This window comes from Abramis brama (assembly GCF_963993115.1).
Source record: "Abramis brama genome assembly, chromosome: 24".
In the NCBI taxonomy this organism is placed as follows: domain Eukaryota; kingdom Metazoa; phylum Chordata; class Actinopteri; order Cypriniformes; family Leuciscidae; genus Abramis; species Abramis brama.
Genome location: NC_139986.1, coordinates 29,518,609 through 29,535,506, shown reverse-complemented (window position 1 = coordinate 29,535,506; position 16,898 = coordinate 29,518,609). Strand labels below are relative to the sequence as shown.

Genomic DNA, 16,898 nt, shown 5'->3' with positions numbered 1-16,898 from the left:
GTGTCTAGTGTTTTTAAATGACGTAAATCATATAAAAAACAAATACTCTCTGTTTAAGTAATCCGTATGAGAGCAACGAGATGTAAAGTTTCTCAAGCGCGTCGTCAATAACTCTAATGTGACCACGAGCAATTCAAATGCAAATAGTCCACGTGAAGGAACACAAACCTGTAAACTCCCTCATTGCCTCAAAACAAAGAATCAAACTTCATCATTCCTCTGCTTTTCATTGAGTTTGAAATACACTGTGAGTTTACACTGAAATTACCTCAGAAGAAGATGAGATTTGAAGATAAGATTTTTAGCGTGTTATTGTTGCATAAACTTTACATTGCACTTGTTGAACTGGTGTCAGACTAGAATGTATGAAATCAACAGAAACATGTTGAATATGAACTAGGCAACCTTTCAATGCCTACATGAAAAGTAGGACAAAAGCTTGATAATATTAAACACAACATGATATAAAAGTAGGCAAGTATGAGTGTTTACACTAACCTGTGTTTACTGTTAAATACTGTGTTCTTGGATATCTGTTCAAACGTAGATGTTTATTTAACGTGGTCACAATAATGTAAAGCATTGTAAGTTTGGGTCGCTTGCGCTGTGAATTTGAAAGCAAAACACGCCAAACATTAGGCTGCATGTTTTTACTCCAATCTCATTTCATAACGTCATAACGAATGATAACATTTGAAGTAACATATGATAATCCATATATGTTTCTCTAGTGTAGTGTACTGAAGTTTTCCTATTTATTGATTCCGTAACTGTTCACGTCTCTCTGTTTAGATCAGTGTGCTCAATAATGTGCCTTTTTGTCTTTTGTATCTTAGGACTATATTGTGTTGTAAATAAATCTAAACATTCAAAAAGGCATTCTTTTTTAAATCTCTCTTCATTCTTTGTTTATAGTTCCCTCACAGGCCACCTGATAGGGCCATTATGGGAGGGTCCTCATCTTCTTTATCTTGTGTGAAACACATCCATATTCATGATGATTCACACCTCCTCACATATAGCTTTCTTACACAAAACATGTCTTACACATTTTAACACAATATATTGTTTTATGTGAATGAGTGGGCAGGATGATTTTCACATAGTTTTGAAATAAAAACTCTAAACTATGTGATACAAATTTCAAAAGTCTTGTAAACAAATAATCCGTATGGGTTTTATGGCCTTATTTCAGAGACTAATTTTTTATTTATTTTTTTCACAAACCACGCATAAACGTCATTTTCTCAAAACTACAAACTTTTACATACATGCTGCTCACATATTATTGTAGCGGAGTTTGTGCTGAATACAGTGCAATCAGACTTTAGCCATGAAAATGTCACAAGTAACAGAAATAAGCACAAATGTCAGATCACCTCCAGGACCCAGAAAACACCTCAGACCCCAGAGGGTTAACGATGTTTATATGTTTTTTACTGGAAAACACTGGAAATAGAAATTTAAACTATTTTTTGCCATGAAATGTTTCATAAACAACCATTCCATGATATGATATTGCTTTTCACCTCTTTACAATGTCATCCACTGCTCTAATAATGTCATCGATCCATGTTTTGGTTTTCTCCAGGTACTTCACAGCCAGTTTGGGTTTGTTCAGTTGAACAGCCTGCATCAGCCCCGGGAACAGGGAGGTCACCAGGTTGGAACTCGTGCCCACACACTAAGAGAAAACATCAATTATCCACAGGTACAGTCATTAGTATGTCATAATTGTTGGCCCAGTGCATTAGTTGCCAAGCTGAGTGTTACAGAACAAATTACCTTTTAAGGACAATAAAGCGGAAAGTAAATAAGATGAGCTGGTCAAAAGTTCACATTAGTTCACATAACCTTTAAGACAAATGAATAATTTTGTGGGATTTGTTTGGATTTTGTTACAAAACTGCATTCTGTTCAGGACTTGGAGTAGTGCATGAGTACTTGAATAGTGAGCTACCGTTATGGTGTTCTTTGTTTTTTTTGGAGATTGACAGATGTGGACACTGTGAATTGTCATTGTTGGGTAAAGATTGAAAACAGAATACAAATTTTGCTCACACAAAGCTATTATTTTACTTCATAAGACTTCCTGATCTGGGTGATCTGCTTCCCAGCAGCACACCCATGTGGGGCCCAAATGGGCTTGACCTGGGCTATCTAACTGGGGCCCAGCCAGTTTTGTTCTCAGTTTCCATGTAGGCCTTATCCATGCAGGCCTTATCCGGTGCATAAATGATTGAAATCCGCTCCGATTTAGCAAGTGTGAACGTGAAATGTGATTTTTACAAATCCATTTCGAGCTACATTTATATGTGGTTTGAAATACTATTCAAATCGCATTTCTGGAAATCTGTTTTAGTCTGCCTGCTCAGATCGGATTTCGTGTGGTTTATGTGACTTATATATGTACGTTATTATTGGAAACATGCAGAACTGCTGCAGAAACAAGGTTGTGTTGTTGCTAAGTGCGGGACGAGCAGAATATGACACTATAATGAAGACATATATTTGAAACCGGCAGAGACAACAGCACGGAATAAAGCCACACATACCTGCCTCCTACGTTTCTGCCACTGCCTCAGAAGACGCATTAGTCCAGTGCGGCTGCTACACATTGTCATGTTGTAAATAAGACAACATCTGTATTGCAAACCCCTCCATGTTGTGGTTGTTGTTTTTGGCATACTACCAACCCAACGTCATTGCCATAGAAACCAATGCAGAAATTCCTTCTTCTTTAGTCTCTCCATCTTTGTCCGACTCTTGTTTGAACACAAAAGGCTAAAGGTTTTTGACTTTTTTTTGACATTTTCAGTGCATGTCTGTGTGAGGTGATAGAGCTGCTAACACACAAGCTCTTAAAACTCTGCCTGGGAGCTATTTTATAAACTATTTTCTGTAAGCCAGACATCACTGATTGCTGACATTGCTGGTGATGATGAATAAACTGCTATACTGCATTTGGCTCCTCCTCTTCCTTGTTTCTGAAACACTCTGTGTTACTATATATATATATATATATATATATATATATATATATATATATATATATATATATATATATATATATATACACACACACACATGCATTTATATATACAGTATATATATAGAGAATTCATTACAAAATGATTTCCAGGCATTTATTTTCTTTTATTCCACAGATGATGTGTGTAGTTTATTTTGCTTGCTTTAAAAGTGTTTTCTCTTTTTTAGTTTTGTTTTTTTGCAGTCTTTTTCTGCTGCCATCATTTTCCTTGTATTTGCTTCTCAGTTCCATGCAATTTTAAGCATTTCTTGGTTCATTCTATATTTATAGACACCCTCTGTCATGCTAATTTAGATTAGCACAGTTGATTTTAAATTAATCTTGTTAATTTTTAGTTCTGGGCTCCAGAGTCCAGCTGTAAGGTCATGGTTTAAGCTTTACCTTCATCAGAACAGCCTCAGTGGATCCAAACAGCAGTTGTGCTCCAATAGCTTGTTCTCTGATCAGATGCTCCAGCTTCGGGATACTACCCAGACACAGGTAAGACAGGTGATAGAGGAGAGCCGTTCGCTCCGCAGACGTATGAAGATCCTGGATAAACTCTGGACTCCATGAAAAGTCACTGACAATAAGCTCTGAGATAGAAAACAAACATTAGTAATGTTTAACAACCTCTGCGGTGCATGGTTAAGGTTAGGGTTAGGGTCAGTAGTAATGTGCAAATAAAATGCTCTTGAATCTTGGGTTTTAACTTCTTAAAATATTTGTGGAAAAACTTGCTGAAATATGCATTAATTCATGGTCAACTATAATGCACAGATTATAATGAGTTAATTTATGACTCATGAACAATGACTTTAGATACACAAAGATGGTAAAAAGCACAGACATGAATCAATCAGGCTTAAGTATCCGGATAAAACACAGTTTCTCGATATGCGTCTAACGTAGACGCAGTGCGAGTGAACCGTATCAAAAGGGAATTGTTATTTTTGGCAGAATTAATTAGTTTGAAGTAGAAAGTGTCTCTCACCTTTGCTTTCAGCCATGGTTTTCTACAGTTTGCACACTGACAAAGCCTCCTAATACAACAGAAAGCCATGTGACACAAGTATTAATTGTCTGTTGATGACTAAAGTGGTGACTTTACAATCCCAGCCTATAATATAATCAATAGGTAATTAAACAATGCCTTTTTACAATGCAGATTTGTGAAATGAAGGCGTCTTTGTCATCAGTGAGTCTAGCCAGTCAGGGTGATACTTTATTTAGCAGGGCCCGTATTCTTAAAGCCTCTCAGAAAACTTTTAAAATAGCTTAAAAACTTCTACGTAGGAGTCTTAGCTTAAGAGCGCTTCGGGACCTATCTGAGAGCAACTCTGAGCAAGGAAAATACACAAACTTTCATCTTAGTGAGGAGGCGGGGCTGACCCCGTTGCTACGTATAACACAATCTTTTGAAGACTGTGATTGGTTGTTTATCCAAGAATGGAAAAAAAAAGTGATTTTAAGTAATAGGTGCTACTCACACACACACACATTATAGAGAATGAGGAGTTACGTCACAAATCTTTTCACGCAGCGTTCTACCGTCGGGTCATATGTGTATTCTAAGTCCTCCCTACAGGTAGGCATTGTGTTACATGTTCCTCCTGGGATATGTTACCCAGTGTACCTTGGTATTCTTAGGTTAAGCCGAGCCCTTCGTCCGTGCTAGTCTCACGACAGGGAGCTCAGTCTTGCGCAGGGCACTGGAAGACAGCCGATGCCTTCTGTCTATGATAGAGACCAAAAAATCCAGAAAAAAACACATTATTTATAGGTTATGAATTGTTTTGCATTTCAGTGAGTGAAATAAGTATTTGATCCCCAAACACAACATCATTTAGGACTTAGTGGAGAAACCCTTGTTGGCAAGCACAGAGGTAAGACGTTTCTTGTAGTCCGGGTGGGAAATTAACTATTTTTACCACAGTGGCTGGTGGATGATCAACTTTACCAGCCACTTTTCCGGAATATATTTTGAATTGCAGTTGTCGTCGCAACGGCTGCTGGCGCTGTGTTTATGTATATACTGATATGTGATTATGCTGTTATGCTGCTCTGTATTGTTCAGTACAGCCTAGGGTGCTTTCACATCTGTAGTTCGGTTCATTTGGTCCGGACCAAGGGCAAAAAATGATACTTTGTAGCATTTTTAAGGCGTTTTGGTTCCTTTTCACACCACACTGATCGCTCTGGTCCGAATCAGTTTATGAGTTGATAAAACAAACCAAAATGCAGTCACGTGACAACACCCACATCACTCGGAACGCATTTCCATAACTGCACTTCATTTGGTCAGAATTAACGTGTGGGAAAATTCCATCCGAACTCCCGGAAGTAAACAAAGAGGTGGAAAATCCGGCAGACAACACGCCGCTGTTAACTATGGAGAGACGACTGCGTGGGCTGATTGTATCCTTGGTCATATTTTATTATATAGTTTGTCTACACCACTTTAGACAAACAATAATATTTGAGAATGAACCGAGGATGCGGCTCGAAAATAATGTTAATAATAATTTCTATCAGGCTCCACACCTCCTCACAACTCCAAGTTTGTCCGCGAGCTGCCAAGTGTCAACACACATTTCTCCTAATCCTATAATGCAGTGTGCGCCTTCTACCAGTACACTCTGAGATGGGGAGTCTTTACAAAATGGTGCCAGGACATCGATATTGACTAGGGGATCTATTCCGTGTCGGATGTTTTGCGCTTTCTACAGCACAGAATGGATCAGCTATGTTTGTCACGGTCCGTTCAGCGCCGTGACACACAGACTCAATACTGAAATACTGACACACGGACTGAAAACCAATTACTCGACAAAAGTGCATCATTGTTACTTAGCAACAGCTAATACACTTGGGAGCACTTCGACTCGGCGCAGTAATATCAGGGAGAGGATTTTTCAGGAGTGATGATATTACTGCACCGAGTCGAAGTGCTCCCGAGTGCTATTCAGCCATACATTATAGTTATCCTTTTTACCCGCCTAGAAAATTCGCCACGTTTTATTTTGTGTCACCATACTTGGTTGTTTTACTACTCGTGTAACTGTATTAAAATAGGGAAAACGTGGAGGTGTTTGGTCGCTTGTAACTTCATCTCTGTTTGGATCCTAATGAATGAACTGGGCTAAGCTAAGTACTATCAGAGTGTCACCGCGCTCCAGAGCGATTGAGACGAGAGAGGTATGTATCAACTCGTCTTAGTTAAGGGAATAACATAGTTTCACGAGTTCACATCTACATATAATTAATACAATAAGTTTATGCGTATTTGGCGTGCTGTCCGGGGGGAGGGCTCCAAGCTCGGAATTAGGCCCGAACCCAAAGTACTCCCCCCATAAAAGCCAGGTGAGCGCAGGACAGCAATCGTAAAATGATGTGCAATTAATCCCCCCAAAAAGTGCAGGGCATGAGAAGGTATTTTACTAAAAACGAGCTTGACTGTTCGACCGGTAGGGCTCTCGCGACATCCGACGGGAACTTGGATGCTCACGGCATCGGACGGATAAGCCCATTCGGCAGTGGAACTGTCAACTCGATGACGCAAGATTTTTACGAGCGTGATTTGAGAGAGTTTAGCCATTCAACTGAGAGGGCCCTCGCAGCGTCCGACGGGAACTTGGATGCTCACGGCATCGGATTGGTAGGCCTCGCCAGCGGAAGGGAGGGCGCCCGCTGGACTCTGTCGGGGGGCTCGACCGGCACTTCGAAGGGGGCTGGGACACGGGAACAGAACCCTCACGGCCCGACGAATGGGGAGCCCACACAGCGACACGAGCGCGGACGTCCCACGACGACTAAGACGGGCAGACTCTCACTGCGATTTGAACGGGAAGGCTCGATCAGCGCTTCTGAAGGGGGACAGAGCCCGGCCCTTGAACGAGGAGCCGTTACGTGTGCGAACGGGGGAGCCTGCCATTGTTTGTAAAAAATACGCTGTATTGTAGATGTTTATTGTATCGAGCTTGAACGCAGCGAACCAAATGATACTGGAAGTGGGTTGGAACTTGGTACTGGTACTGAGAGTGACAATGGATGGATCGCAGCAGGTGATGGAAATGAATGATTTAATTATGGTTTGGTGAGCGTTTTGATGTGGAAGCGGGAGCATTTTGATGTTTAAAAGAAAACCTGTGGGAGCAGAGGAAACATCACTGCTGTGGCATTAAACAAGATTAGCTAAAGAAACAGGGCTCCTGCAGGAGCAGAGGAAACATCACTGCTGCGACAGTGGAGAATTAGCTGGAGTAACAAAACCTGCGGGAGCAGAGGAAACATCACTGCTGTGGCAGTGGAGAATTAGCCGGAGTAACAAAAACCTGCGGGAGCAGAGGAAACATCACTGCTGTGGCAGTGGAGAAAATAGCCGGAGTAATAGAAAACCTGCGGGAGCAGAGGAGACATCACTGCTGTGGCAGTGGAGAAAATAGCCGGAGTAATAGAAAACCTGCGGGAGCAGAGGAGACATCACTGCTGTGGCAGAGGAAAAAATAGCCAGACTCACCTGAAACCAGGAAATGAGCTCCTGCAGTGTGTGGATGAGCAAAGGGAGGAGGAGAGTGGGGCTTGGAGAGCCGATGGTCATCTTTTTTGTGCGTTAATCTAAGACGCGATGAAGAGGAGGTTAGAGATGAAATCCTTGCGGGATTATGCATTTCTGTTGTTTAAGTGCCCGAGCACAGATATCAGTTTGCTTAGAATGATATTGACTGTCTGAGAGGTGGACGAGATCCGAAAGTCCTATTTATTTATTTTTTGCCATAAGGACTGGAGATCAACTGTGTTCAAATTAATGGCCAGGATTCGATGAGGCTGAACCCATGGTTTTAACCTGCATTTGGAATCCAGAGCTTAGCCAACCTGTGCAAGGCTGAAAGATCAATTATTGAACGTTTGATGATTAACGACGTCAAAGTACACTCTGATTTAGATAACGATTGTTCGTTTATCTGTTGCTGGTTTCTAAGGAGACAGCATACGTAAAAGACGACGCTTTGCATGAATTTAGTTTAGGCACTTTGTGTTTGTTTAATTTTGTTTCATTTAAGGATCACTAAACTATTGGTGTGAAGCACATTGCTTGTAACCATGTATAAAAACATTTATGCTATAACTAAGTTTCTACGCGATTTGCAGATGAATTGCAGGACATAGTTAAAGATTCTGAGCGCATGCGTTCAGCACGTAATGCACGTAATGCACGAGGCCGCGAGCTACTGTACTTGTGAGTTTTAGCCACAAGAAAGCAGCGCGTTAATGACAGAAAATAATTTGGACCGACACCATTTAAAACGTGTTCCCCTCGTTATAACTGAACAACTGAATGCAATGCGAAATTTAACCACGGAGCGGTGCGCTCGCCAAGTTCAGCCAGCGGGGTTGAGATCGTAGGCTGGTCGACCGGTACTGAATCTGTGGCGCTGCTCTTTGAGGGCCTGCGGCTTCGGCCTAGAGCTGCTGGAGAAGCCCGTTCTTTCGCGTGAAGAGGGCGGCGTTGCCCGAACGCGAGCGTGGTGCTTTGCAGGCCTTATGACCATTCTCCATGGCAGGAAAAAACGTTACTTGAATGATCTGGTTTAGAAAAAATGCGGAAGAAGATCGCTGGTTTTTCGCCTGTGTTGGCAAGGACCCGTTTATTTTATTTTATTACAAACTTTCAATGAACAGAGATAGGTCTGCTGTGAATTTATACTCTGTCATTGAGTTGATTACTGATTAATCAACAGCTGTGCATGATTTGGTTAATTATCTGAACCTGCTCCTCCCGAACTTTGTTAAATAAAACCTCATTTAATATGAAAAAACGATGGAGTGTTCCTTTAAAGGAACACTCCACCCATTTGCATTAAGCTTTGCATTGTTAGAAACCCAGTCATACTATTGAATGGTCGTGCAACACTCTCTCATTTTCCCCTGAGACGGGAGAAATCCATATTTACCTCTTACACTTCCTCCCAGAATGACGCAAAAATCGTCATTTTGCGTCATTGTCGGAGGAAGTGTAAGAGGGGGGGATTTCTGTTGAGACTACAAGCACTAGTTCCCACCCTTTCAAACCCGTCCATAGGGGGTTGGACCTAATGCGCTAACAGACCTATCACAGATCAGTGCCAGTGCGTTTGATTTCCAATGCCATCCTCTTTTTCCCAGACATGTCCAGCCGTCAAGATCGTCCAAAATGTCCGGGATTCGGCTTCTGCTTTCTGCGGTCGCCATTCATTGTTTACATGCACACCTTTTGTTTTAATCTAGCTGAATTTATTCTGATTGGTGAATCTGAATGTAGTGTTTACATGAACGCTGAACATGTGATCGGTTGATGTGCGTTTTAACATTGCTAAGAAAATTCCTGCTCCTCCGTGAGAGATACCAGACCGGTGCATCTCATGCCACCGGCCTCGCGCCGTTCTCCCGCGGCCCTAAGCCTCGTCCTGCTCGCCACAGTAAACATGATGAATGGCGACTGTAGAACGCAAAAGCCGAATCCCGGACATTTTGGGCGATCTCGAAATCCCAGGCAGACTCGTCATGGAGACTCACTGGTAGCCTAACCTTGTTGTTTTCAACTGCGCTCTCTAACCGGTAGGCGTGGCTTGGGAGTGGCCTCCTAGGGCAGCGAAGAAAGTGCATTCTGGGAGTTGTTGTCTTTCATCCACATAAGCCAAAAATACATTTTCTGGCTTTTCTTAGTCTAGAAAAAGCTCCAAATTCAAAAATAATTTCACATTTCCTCTACATAAATGACCTATTTTAAATACACATTCATCTTTCCAGAGGTAAAGTGTCCCTTTAACACAAAGTCCACCTACTTATAACAAGACGGGGCGAAGCTGAAGTCGGTTTCATATGTTTTGTGTGCAAAGGCAAGCGCCAGTCAATTTAAAGTACACGCTTAATGGTCACATGAAAAACAGTGAAAACCGGACATTTTCATGAGTTTATATATCAAATAATTATTTCCCCCACTGTGTATATGAATATAAATAAAAAAATGCATGTATAAAGAGGAAATATACCCAGAAAATAGTATTGTCAAAAAGTAGCCAACCAACTTCGGTACTGAAATTTTAACAATTTTAACGTTTTTCACAATCCAACTTTTTGGTTGTTCCTCATACACGCTTACGATCTATGGGTGACAGGGCCTTTTCTTCATATGCTCCTGTCCTTTGGAATTCTCTGCCTCTTGATCTTAGGGAAGCCCAGAGCTACCACATTTTTAAAGGTAGACTTAAGACTTGTTTTTTTAAATTAGCATTTGATTGTTGATGTTACTTTTATTTCTTGAGCTTTGTATTGCTTAGTTTGTGTACAGTGCTTTGAGAAGTTGCTTTTAAAGGCGCTTTATAAAATAAAGTTTATTATTATTATTATTATTATTATTAAAATTGTGAGGCTTTGAGCACTGTTGAGCGGAATCATAAACAACTCTGATTGGCCATTGTGTTCACGAGCTAATTGCATATGTCTGTGAATAAAAATGCAATGAGGGTTACATAACCTCAGACTGCAGCTTCTGTTCATGAAGACAGATAACATCATTAAGGATTTTAATGGGGGAAATCATTTTTTTATTTCAAATTTTCTGACTGAATAGAATAGTACCCCATAATAGATTTTAAACAAAATCATGATGTACTGTACTCTTGATGTATTTACGGTCAAAAATATATTGTCTTTATATGAAAAAAAAAACACACACAATTGCAGTCTTATCAAAACCTGAAAGAATAAGTTGGTCTACTTACATATATTCTGTTTCCAGTTTCCTTCTTCAACTGTCCTGGAGCAGGTACATCAACCAAATATATACGGCTTGCTTGTAAAGACACATATTTTAAATCACATGGTTGTTAGAGGAATTTAAAAAATGCATCACTTGAAAAGCAGGCTATATGTGATCTCTTTCCGAGAACTCTCACTTGGGTTTATGGGCGGCTGCAAGTTTGACCTGCCACAGGATGGCGCTGTTTTGACAAAATCTTTTCCCAAAACAATCAGAGAAAAGTTTCAAAGATTCAAAGAAACTTCACTTCTCCATCCCCACTCAATAAGTATTTTTTGCAAATGTTTCAATCAAGTGTAGCTGTTTTAGATTGTGTTTACTAGTTTTGAGCCTGGTTTTGAACATTAACTATCTGTAATGTGATTTTTGTGTGTGGAAAAAGCTACAAATAAACAAAACTAAACTAGTCAATCAGATTTATTTCCCCTACAAATGTGCGCACATACACACATTTGACTTTACAACACAAATGCACTCCACAAATGTCTCCATCCACTTACAATGTATGGTCAGGAAAAGCATGAACGTTCTCCTTTTGTATTCCACAGAATAAATACATAAGACATAAAAGTGGGAACATTATGACAGCTTATACATTTTTTGTTGAACTATTTCTTTAAAAAAATATGCTGCATTAGGGGAAGGTGTTTCAAAAAATGAAATAAAAGTGCCATCTGATGGATCAATGAAAATTATTAAATGTGGAATTTTTTTCAAGTTATGACTTTTTTTGGACTAGGAAATAAGAATTCTAGTCTTTTAATAAAACCTAATTAAATCTAAAGCTCACTTGAAATTGTTGACAACAAGGCAGCTGTCTTGTGTTTCAGAATTAGCCTTTGTGAGACATCTCTTCACAAAGATGAAAATCCACATGGAGCACATGTCAATTGCATTTTACACTAAAATAGATTTCAGTGGCTGTCAAAGCTGCCGTCGGCAAGATTTTTTTGATCATATTCACTATGCCTCGACAGAACAACATAAATCAGCCGGTTTTAGAAACTAACCTGCGCTTCTACCTCCACCTGGAGCCTGTTATTTGTTTTGCAAAAATCCACCGCTCTCGGATCTTCTGGTCCAATCAGCGCAGGGCTGTGTGAGATCTGACTGTCAATCACAGTTAGTGCACACGCCACAGATCCCCCCTCCCCCCTCGCGCACGTTACAATATCACATGCACACGCCTGAAGTTCGCAGGTGTGTTGGATTGGACGAAGCGTAATGGAGGAGAGAAAATCTACTAACAAGTTTCCAATTCCTCAGTTAACAACCAGAGCTAGGAGGTGCAGAACAGACGGGTGTGTGCGTTCACAGAAGATCTGGTGCACACGCACTGACGCACGAACTCAATGGCAGGGTGCTCGCTGGTAGTGTGGGAGGGGCAAGAGAGTTATAAACATTCAAAATTTTGGCTAAGTCCCCTCAATCTGCCAGAATTGCCGACTGCAGCTTTAATATAAAAGGCTTGTGAAACTCCTGCGAGTGTGAAGGTCAGCAAACAAGGCTTAAAGGTGACATATTATGCCCATTTTCACATGATGTAATATAAATCTCTGGGGTCCGTTCTTCGTACGTCACTAACTCACTTAGCTATATTTGATTGTTGGCGATTTGGCATGATCTTGGATTGTTTGGTTCTTCGACGCTCATCCTGGACTTGCTGTCATAGCATCATGTGTGTAGGCTTTAAGGGTTAGTTCACCCAAAAATGAAAATTCTGTCAGTAATTACTCTCCCTCATGTTGTTCCAACCGCGTAAGACCTTCGTTCATCTTCGGAACACAAATTAAGATATTTATATAATTAAAGGAGCTGTATGTAAGAAATGTATTTCAATTAATCATAAAATGGCCCTGATATGTCACTAGACATTAAGAAATCATGTTCATTTCAAATACTTATATCACTGACAACAGTAGTCCGGCCAGGATATTGTCATTTAAAAAGTGATAGTTGCAGCCCTCAACTGATGTTGATGTTGTCATGTTGTGTTTTGGCCTTATGCTCCACCCTCCACCTATCTGCCAATCACGAAGTCAGTAGTGTTTCGGCATCCGGGTTGCCTAAAGTCGTTATTTATTTATTTTTTCGCACAAAAAGTATTCTCGTCGCTTTATAAACTTAAGATTGAGCCACTGGAGTCACTTGGACTATATTAACGATCTCTTTAATAACTTTTCTGGGCCAGCAAGTTATAATGCCTATAGAAGCCTATGGAGGAGTGATCCAGCTCTCAGATTTAATAAAAAATATCTTAATTTGTGTTCCGAAGATGAACGAAGGTCTTACGCGGTTGAACAACATGAGGGAGAGTAATTACTGACAGAATTTTCATTTTTGGGTGAACTAACCCTTTAAACCTGCTCGCGAGCAGGCGTATTTCATGTTGACAGGATTGGATAGCGACTTGTGATATGATAAGTCTTTCGCAGCCATGTCTTGTCCGTTTTTATTTTTATTTTTTATTTTTTATTTTTTTATTGAACACCAAGAACGGAACAAAAACAGCATATACATCTACAATGGCATTGGTAAATACAATGAGTATTAAGCAAGGCACATACCTGTTAAATAAATAGATAATGATAAAAGTGATTACATTTGGAGATAATAATAAAAAAAAATGAAAAATAAAACACTAAGAAGGGGTCTCTTTATTCCTCTTCTAAGAAATCAAGGTTTCTTATTATTCCAGCCAATTTCTGGGCCTTTTTACTTTTCATACATTCCAACTCTGAAAAGAAATTACAAATAAAATCTCTTTTAAATATAGAAAAATAAAGTTCTGTCTTCATACATTTGCATTTATGAATGAAAAATTTGCCCAGAATCAACATTACATTAATAAAAAATGTATTACTTTTCTCATCCAGCATTCCACACATTACTATGTTTGGTCTTGTCCATTTTTACGACAGGAACCTGTTGCTGAAGGTGCAAGGATAATTTGCAGAGCTTTTCGAATTAATCGCGTATTGCGAGATAGACAGGATCCTTTAGCGCAGCGCGATAATCTACTTGAGAGATATCGTTTTTCTCGCGAGGGTGTCATATAGGGATCTCCCAGTCACGTGACCCCTAGCCACGTGTCAGCCATTTTGACGGAATACTTTAGCGCACCTACATACATGAGAATGCGGATTATCACATGTTTTATGGCAGCGAATTGATTAAAATAATGAATAATGGTCACTGTATTAATTATCTTGAGCCTGCTGAAATGTTCCTATAAATATATTTTCTTTCCAACTGTGCAATCTGAATAAAAATAGGCTAAATATATTTATCCACTAAGCTGCAGCTCGTCTTCCCATTAACAGTTTTTTTTTCTCTTTCTGACATTTCATACCTGTTGGGTTTACATTTTTTAATTAAATTGACTATAAAAAAAGATTGCTTGTGTGTGCTGGTGTTTATTCCAGTCTTTTAAAATAGTTGAATGAATGAATGCTCGCGAGGTGCCTGTAACGATGTTAAATAAGCTAGGCTTATAATGTACACAGGGTAGAGGAGAATTACAGTCCACTACTTTGAATATTATAGCATTTTGGGCATAAACATGTAAACAGTGAAAAGATTGACACTGAAAAATGACACAGAATGATCAATTTAATATTTAAATATTTAATCCAAATAAATAAATGTTTGTGGTTAGCACTGATGTTATTCATTTGTTCTCACACACTTCAGCGTCGCGGTCACTGGTTTAGACGAACACTGCCACTATCTATTATTAGCGCACCGTCAGCTAACTCTTCACGTCATGTCATCACAAAAAGAAAAATACAAGAGGAAGATAAAGGAATTAGAAATCATAGATCCATATGAATATTTTGCGACGAGCTGTATTATCACCAGCGGTTTAGCATTTTCTATTCCGTCAAGATGGCTGCTCCAAATGGCGTGACGTCACGCGGGACGTCCCTATAGCCTACATCATTCATTTGTTGGAACCATATGTTAAATGTCGACTTGTCGGAGTCGGGCTTTAACAACGGCACAAACCGTTTGCTTTGCATTGAGATTCTTTGCGAGTGTTTTTTCGTGAATTATAATGTGCGCAAAGGATTTTGGGAGATTGAGGACATGCACTTGATGGAACTTTCAAAATAGGTAGAAAGAAGGATGAGAAACGAAGGCTGCCTTTCAAGTTTCTTTTGAATTGAGATGACATTTGATGGGTCTTGATGACATGACAGTCAAGAAACGCAGCCCTAGAACGTGACATCTGAGATATGTATCCCTACAACACCCAACGCGTCTTGTTCGTCAAGACCCACCATACAATCACATAACACTAGAGCCTGTCATCATCTTCTTCAGTTTATCTTGTTTAGGAAAACAAAAAGTAAAGATGTGAGAACTTCTTAGGAATTTTAGAATGGCACTTTGGAACATTCTCACTAACTTCTTAGAATTTTTTAGCTTCTTAGCAAGATTTTTGTCAATCCGGCCCTGACTAGTTCTTTTAGATTACTTTTTTAGCATAAAAATTAATTGTCATTTGTTTGTTGCTTTTTTCTTTCTTTCTTTCTTTCTTTCTTTCTTTCTTTCTTTCTTTCTTTCTTTCTTTCTTTCTTTCTTTCTTTCTTTTCATCTACCTCTGTGTATTGAATTTAAACATTTTAATGTTTATAGAACATCTAAGGAAAAATATTACACAATATTACGTTTTACAATAATCTATTAAACAAGTCAAGTTACCTTTATTTGTATAGCGCTTTTTACAATACAGATTGTTTCATAGCAGCTTTAAAGTGATAACAGGAAAATAATGCAACAAAGTTTATTTCAGCTATACAGCAGATCTAGAAGAAAGTATTCTTCATAGTCCAGGGCTGCGTTTCCCAAAAGCATCGTAGCTTAAGTAGCACTTGAAAATCTTCGTAGATCTACGAGTGCTCTGGAGTAATCGTACATCCCCAAGTGCATCGTAAAGAAGACAGATTTATGAGGACTCCTGCAGGACAACCGGCAGATTACACCTTTAACTTTATTCAAATGCAATGTGATTATAATATAAGGTTTTTATTGTACTTTATTGTACACTTTATTACTCTTTTTTGTTGTTGGTTAAATTAATGTATAAATTAAATAATTAAAAAGGTCAGAAAACAAAACAAAAAATAGAAATAATTTAATCTAATAATTTTAATCAAAATTAAATGAATGAAAAAAAAAAAGAAATCCTTTAAATCTGTTAAAAATTACATATTTGTTTACCTACCTTTCATTAGCCTACCTTTCAAAAATATGAAATTAATGTCCTTTTAAAGGAGATAGAGCGAAACAAAGATGTAATTTTTAACAGATTTAAAGGATTTTTTATTTATTTTTTTGTTCATTCATTTATTTTTTATTAAAATTATTCAGGGCAACCACCCAGTAGAGCATTACAATAATCTAGCCTTGAGGTCATAAACGTTGAGAGAATATCATCATTTTAGATATATATTTTAAGATGGAAGAATGCAGTTTTACAGATATTAGAAATGTGGCTTTCAAATGAATGATTGGTATCAAAGAGCACACACACACACACACACACACACACACAGGTTCCTAACCGATGATGAAGACTTGATATCTCTTAATGGTAGCATGTACAGAGTGAACAGCAACGGTCCTAGTACTGAGCCTTGTGGTACGCCATACTGAACTTGTGATCGATGAGAGATCTCTTCATTTATTGCTACAAACTGATAACGGTCAGATAAGTGTGATTTAAACTATGCTAGTGCAATTCCACAAATGCCAACATAATTTTCGAGTCTATTTAAAAGAATGTTGTGGTCGATAGTGTCAAATGCAGCACTGAGATCGAGTAACACTAATAGAGAGATACAACCATGATCGGATGATAAGAGCAAATCATGTGTGACTCTAATGAGAGCAGTCTCAGTACTATGGTATGGTCTAAATCCTGACTGAAAATCCTCGCAGATATCATTTCTTTCTAAAAGTACTAGAAAAGATACTAAAAAAGTTGTGAAGACACTGCCTTTTCTAGTATCTTTGACAAAAAAGGTAGATTCAAGATCAGCCTGTAATTGACTAATTCTG

General features: G+C 39.0%; 1 protein-coding gene across 1 annotated transcript; it reads right to left on the bottom strand.

Annotated features, from left to right (window-relative positions):
• Positions 1-1,053: 1,053 nt before the first annotated feature.
• Positions 1,054-12,035, bottom strand: LOC311075687 (uncharacterized protein). Its single transcript, XM_084103234.1, has 6 exons — positions 11,843-12,035; positions 10,795-10,865; positions 4,668-4,768; positions 4,026-4,074; positions 3,434-3,627; positions 1,054-1,684 (listed from the first exon to the last, which is right to left on the bottom strand). Exons 4-6 carry the CDS (start codon positions 4,039-4,041, stop codon positions 1,526-1,528), a joined length of 369 nt encoding a protein of 122 aa, XP_083959360.1. The 5' UTR covers positions 4,042-4,074; positions 4,668-4,768; positions 10,795-10,865; positions 11,843-12,035; the 3' UTR covers positions 1,054-1,525.
• Between the last annotated feature and the right edge of the window lie 4,863 nt (positions 12,036-16,898).

Excerpts from the sequence above, each read along its gene's own strand:
- LOC311075687 (XM_084103234.1), bottom strand. Across the intron at positions 1,685-3,433 it reads CTGAGGCTGTTCTGATGAAG|TGTGTGGGCACGAGTTCCAA; the intron begins GTAAAGCTTAAA and ends GTTTTCTCTTAG.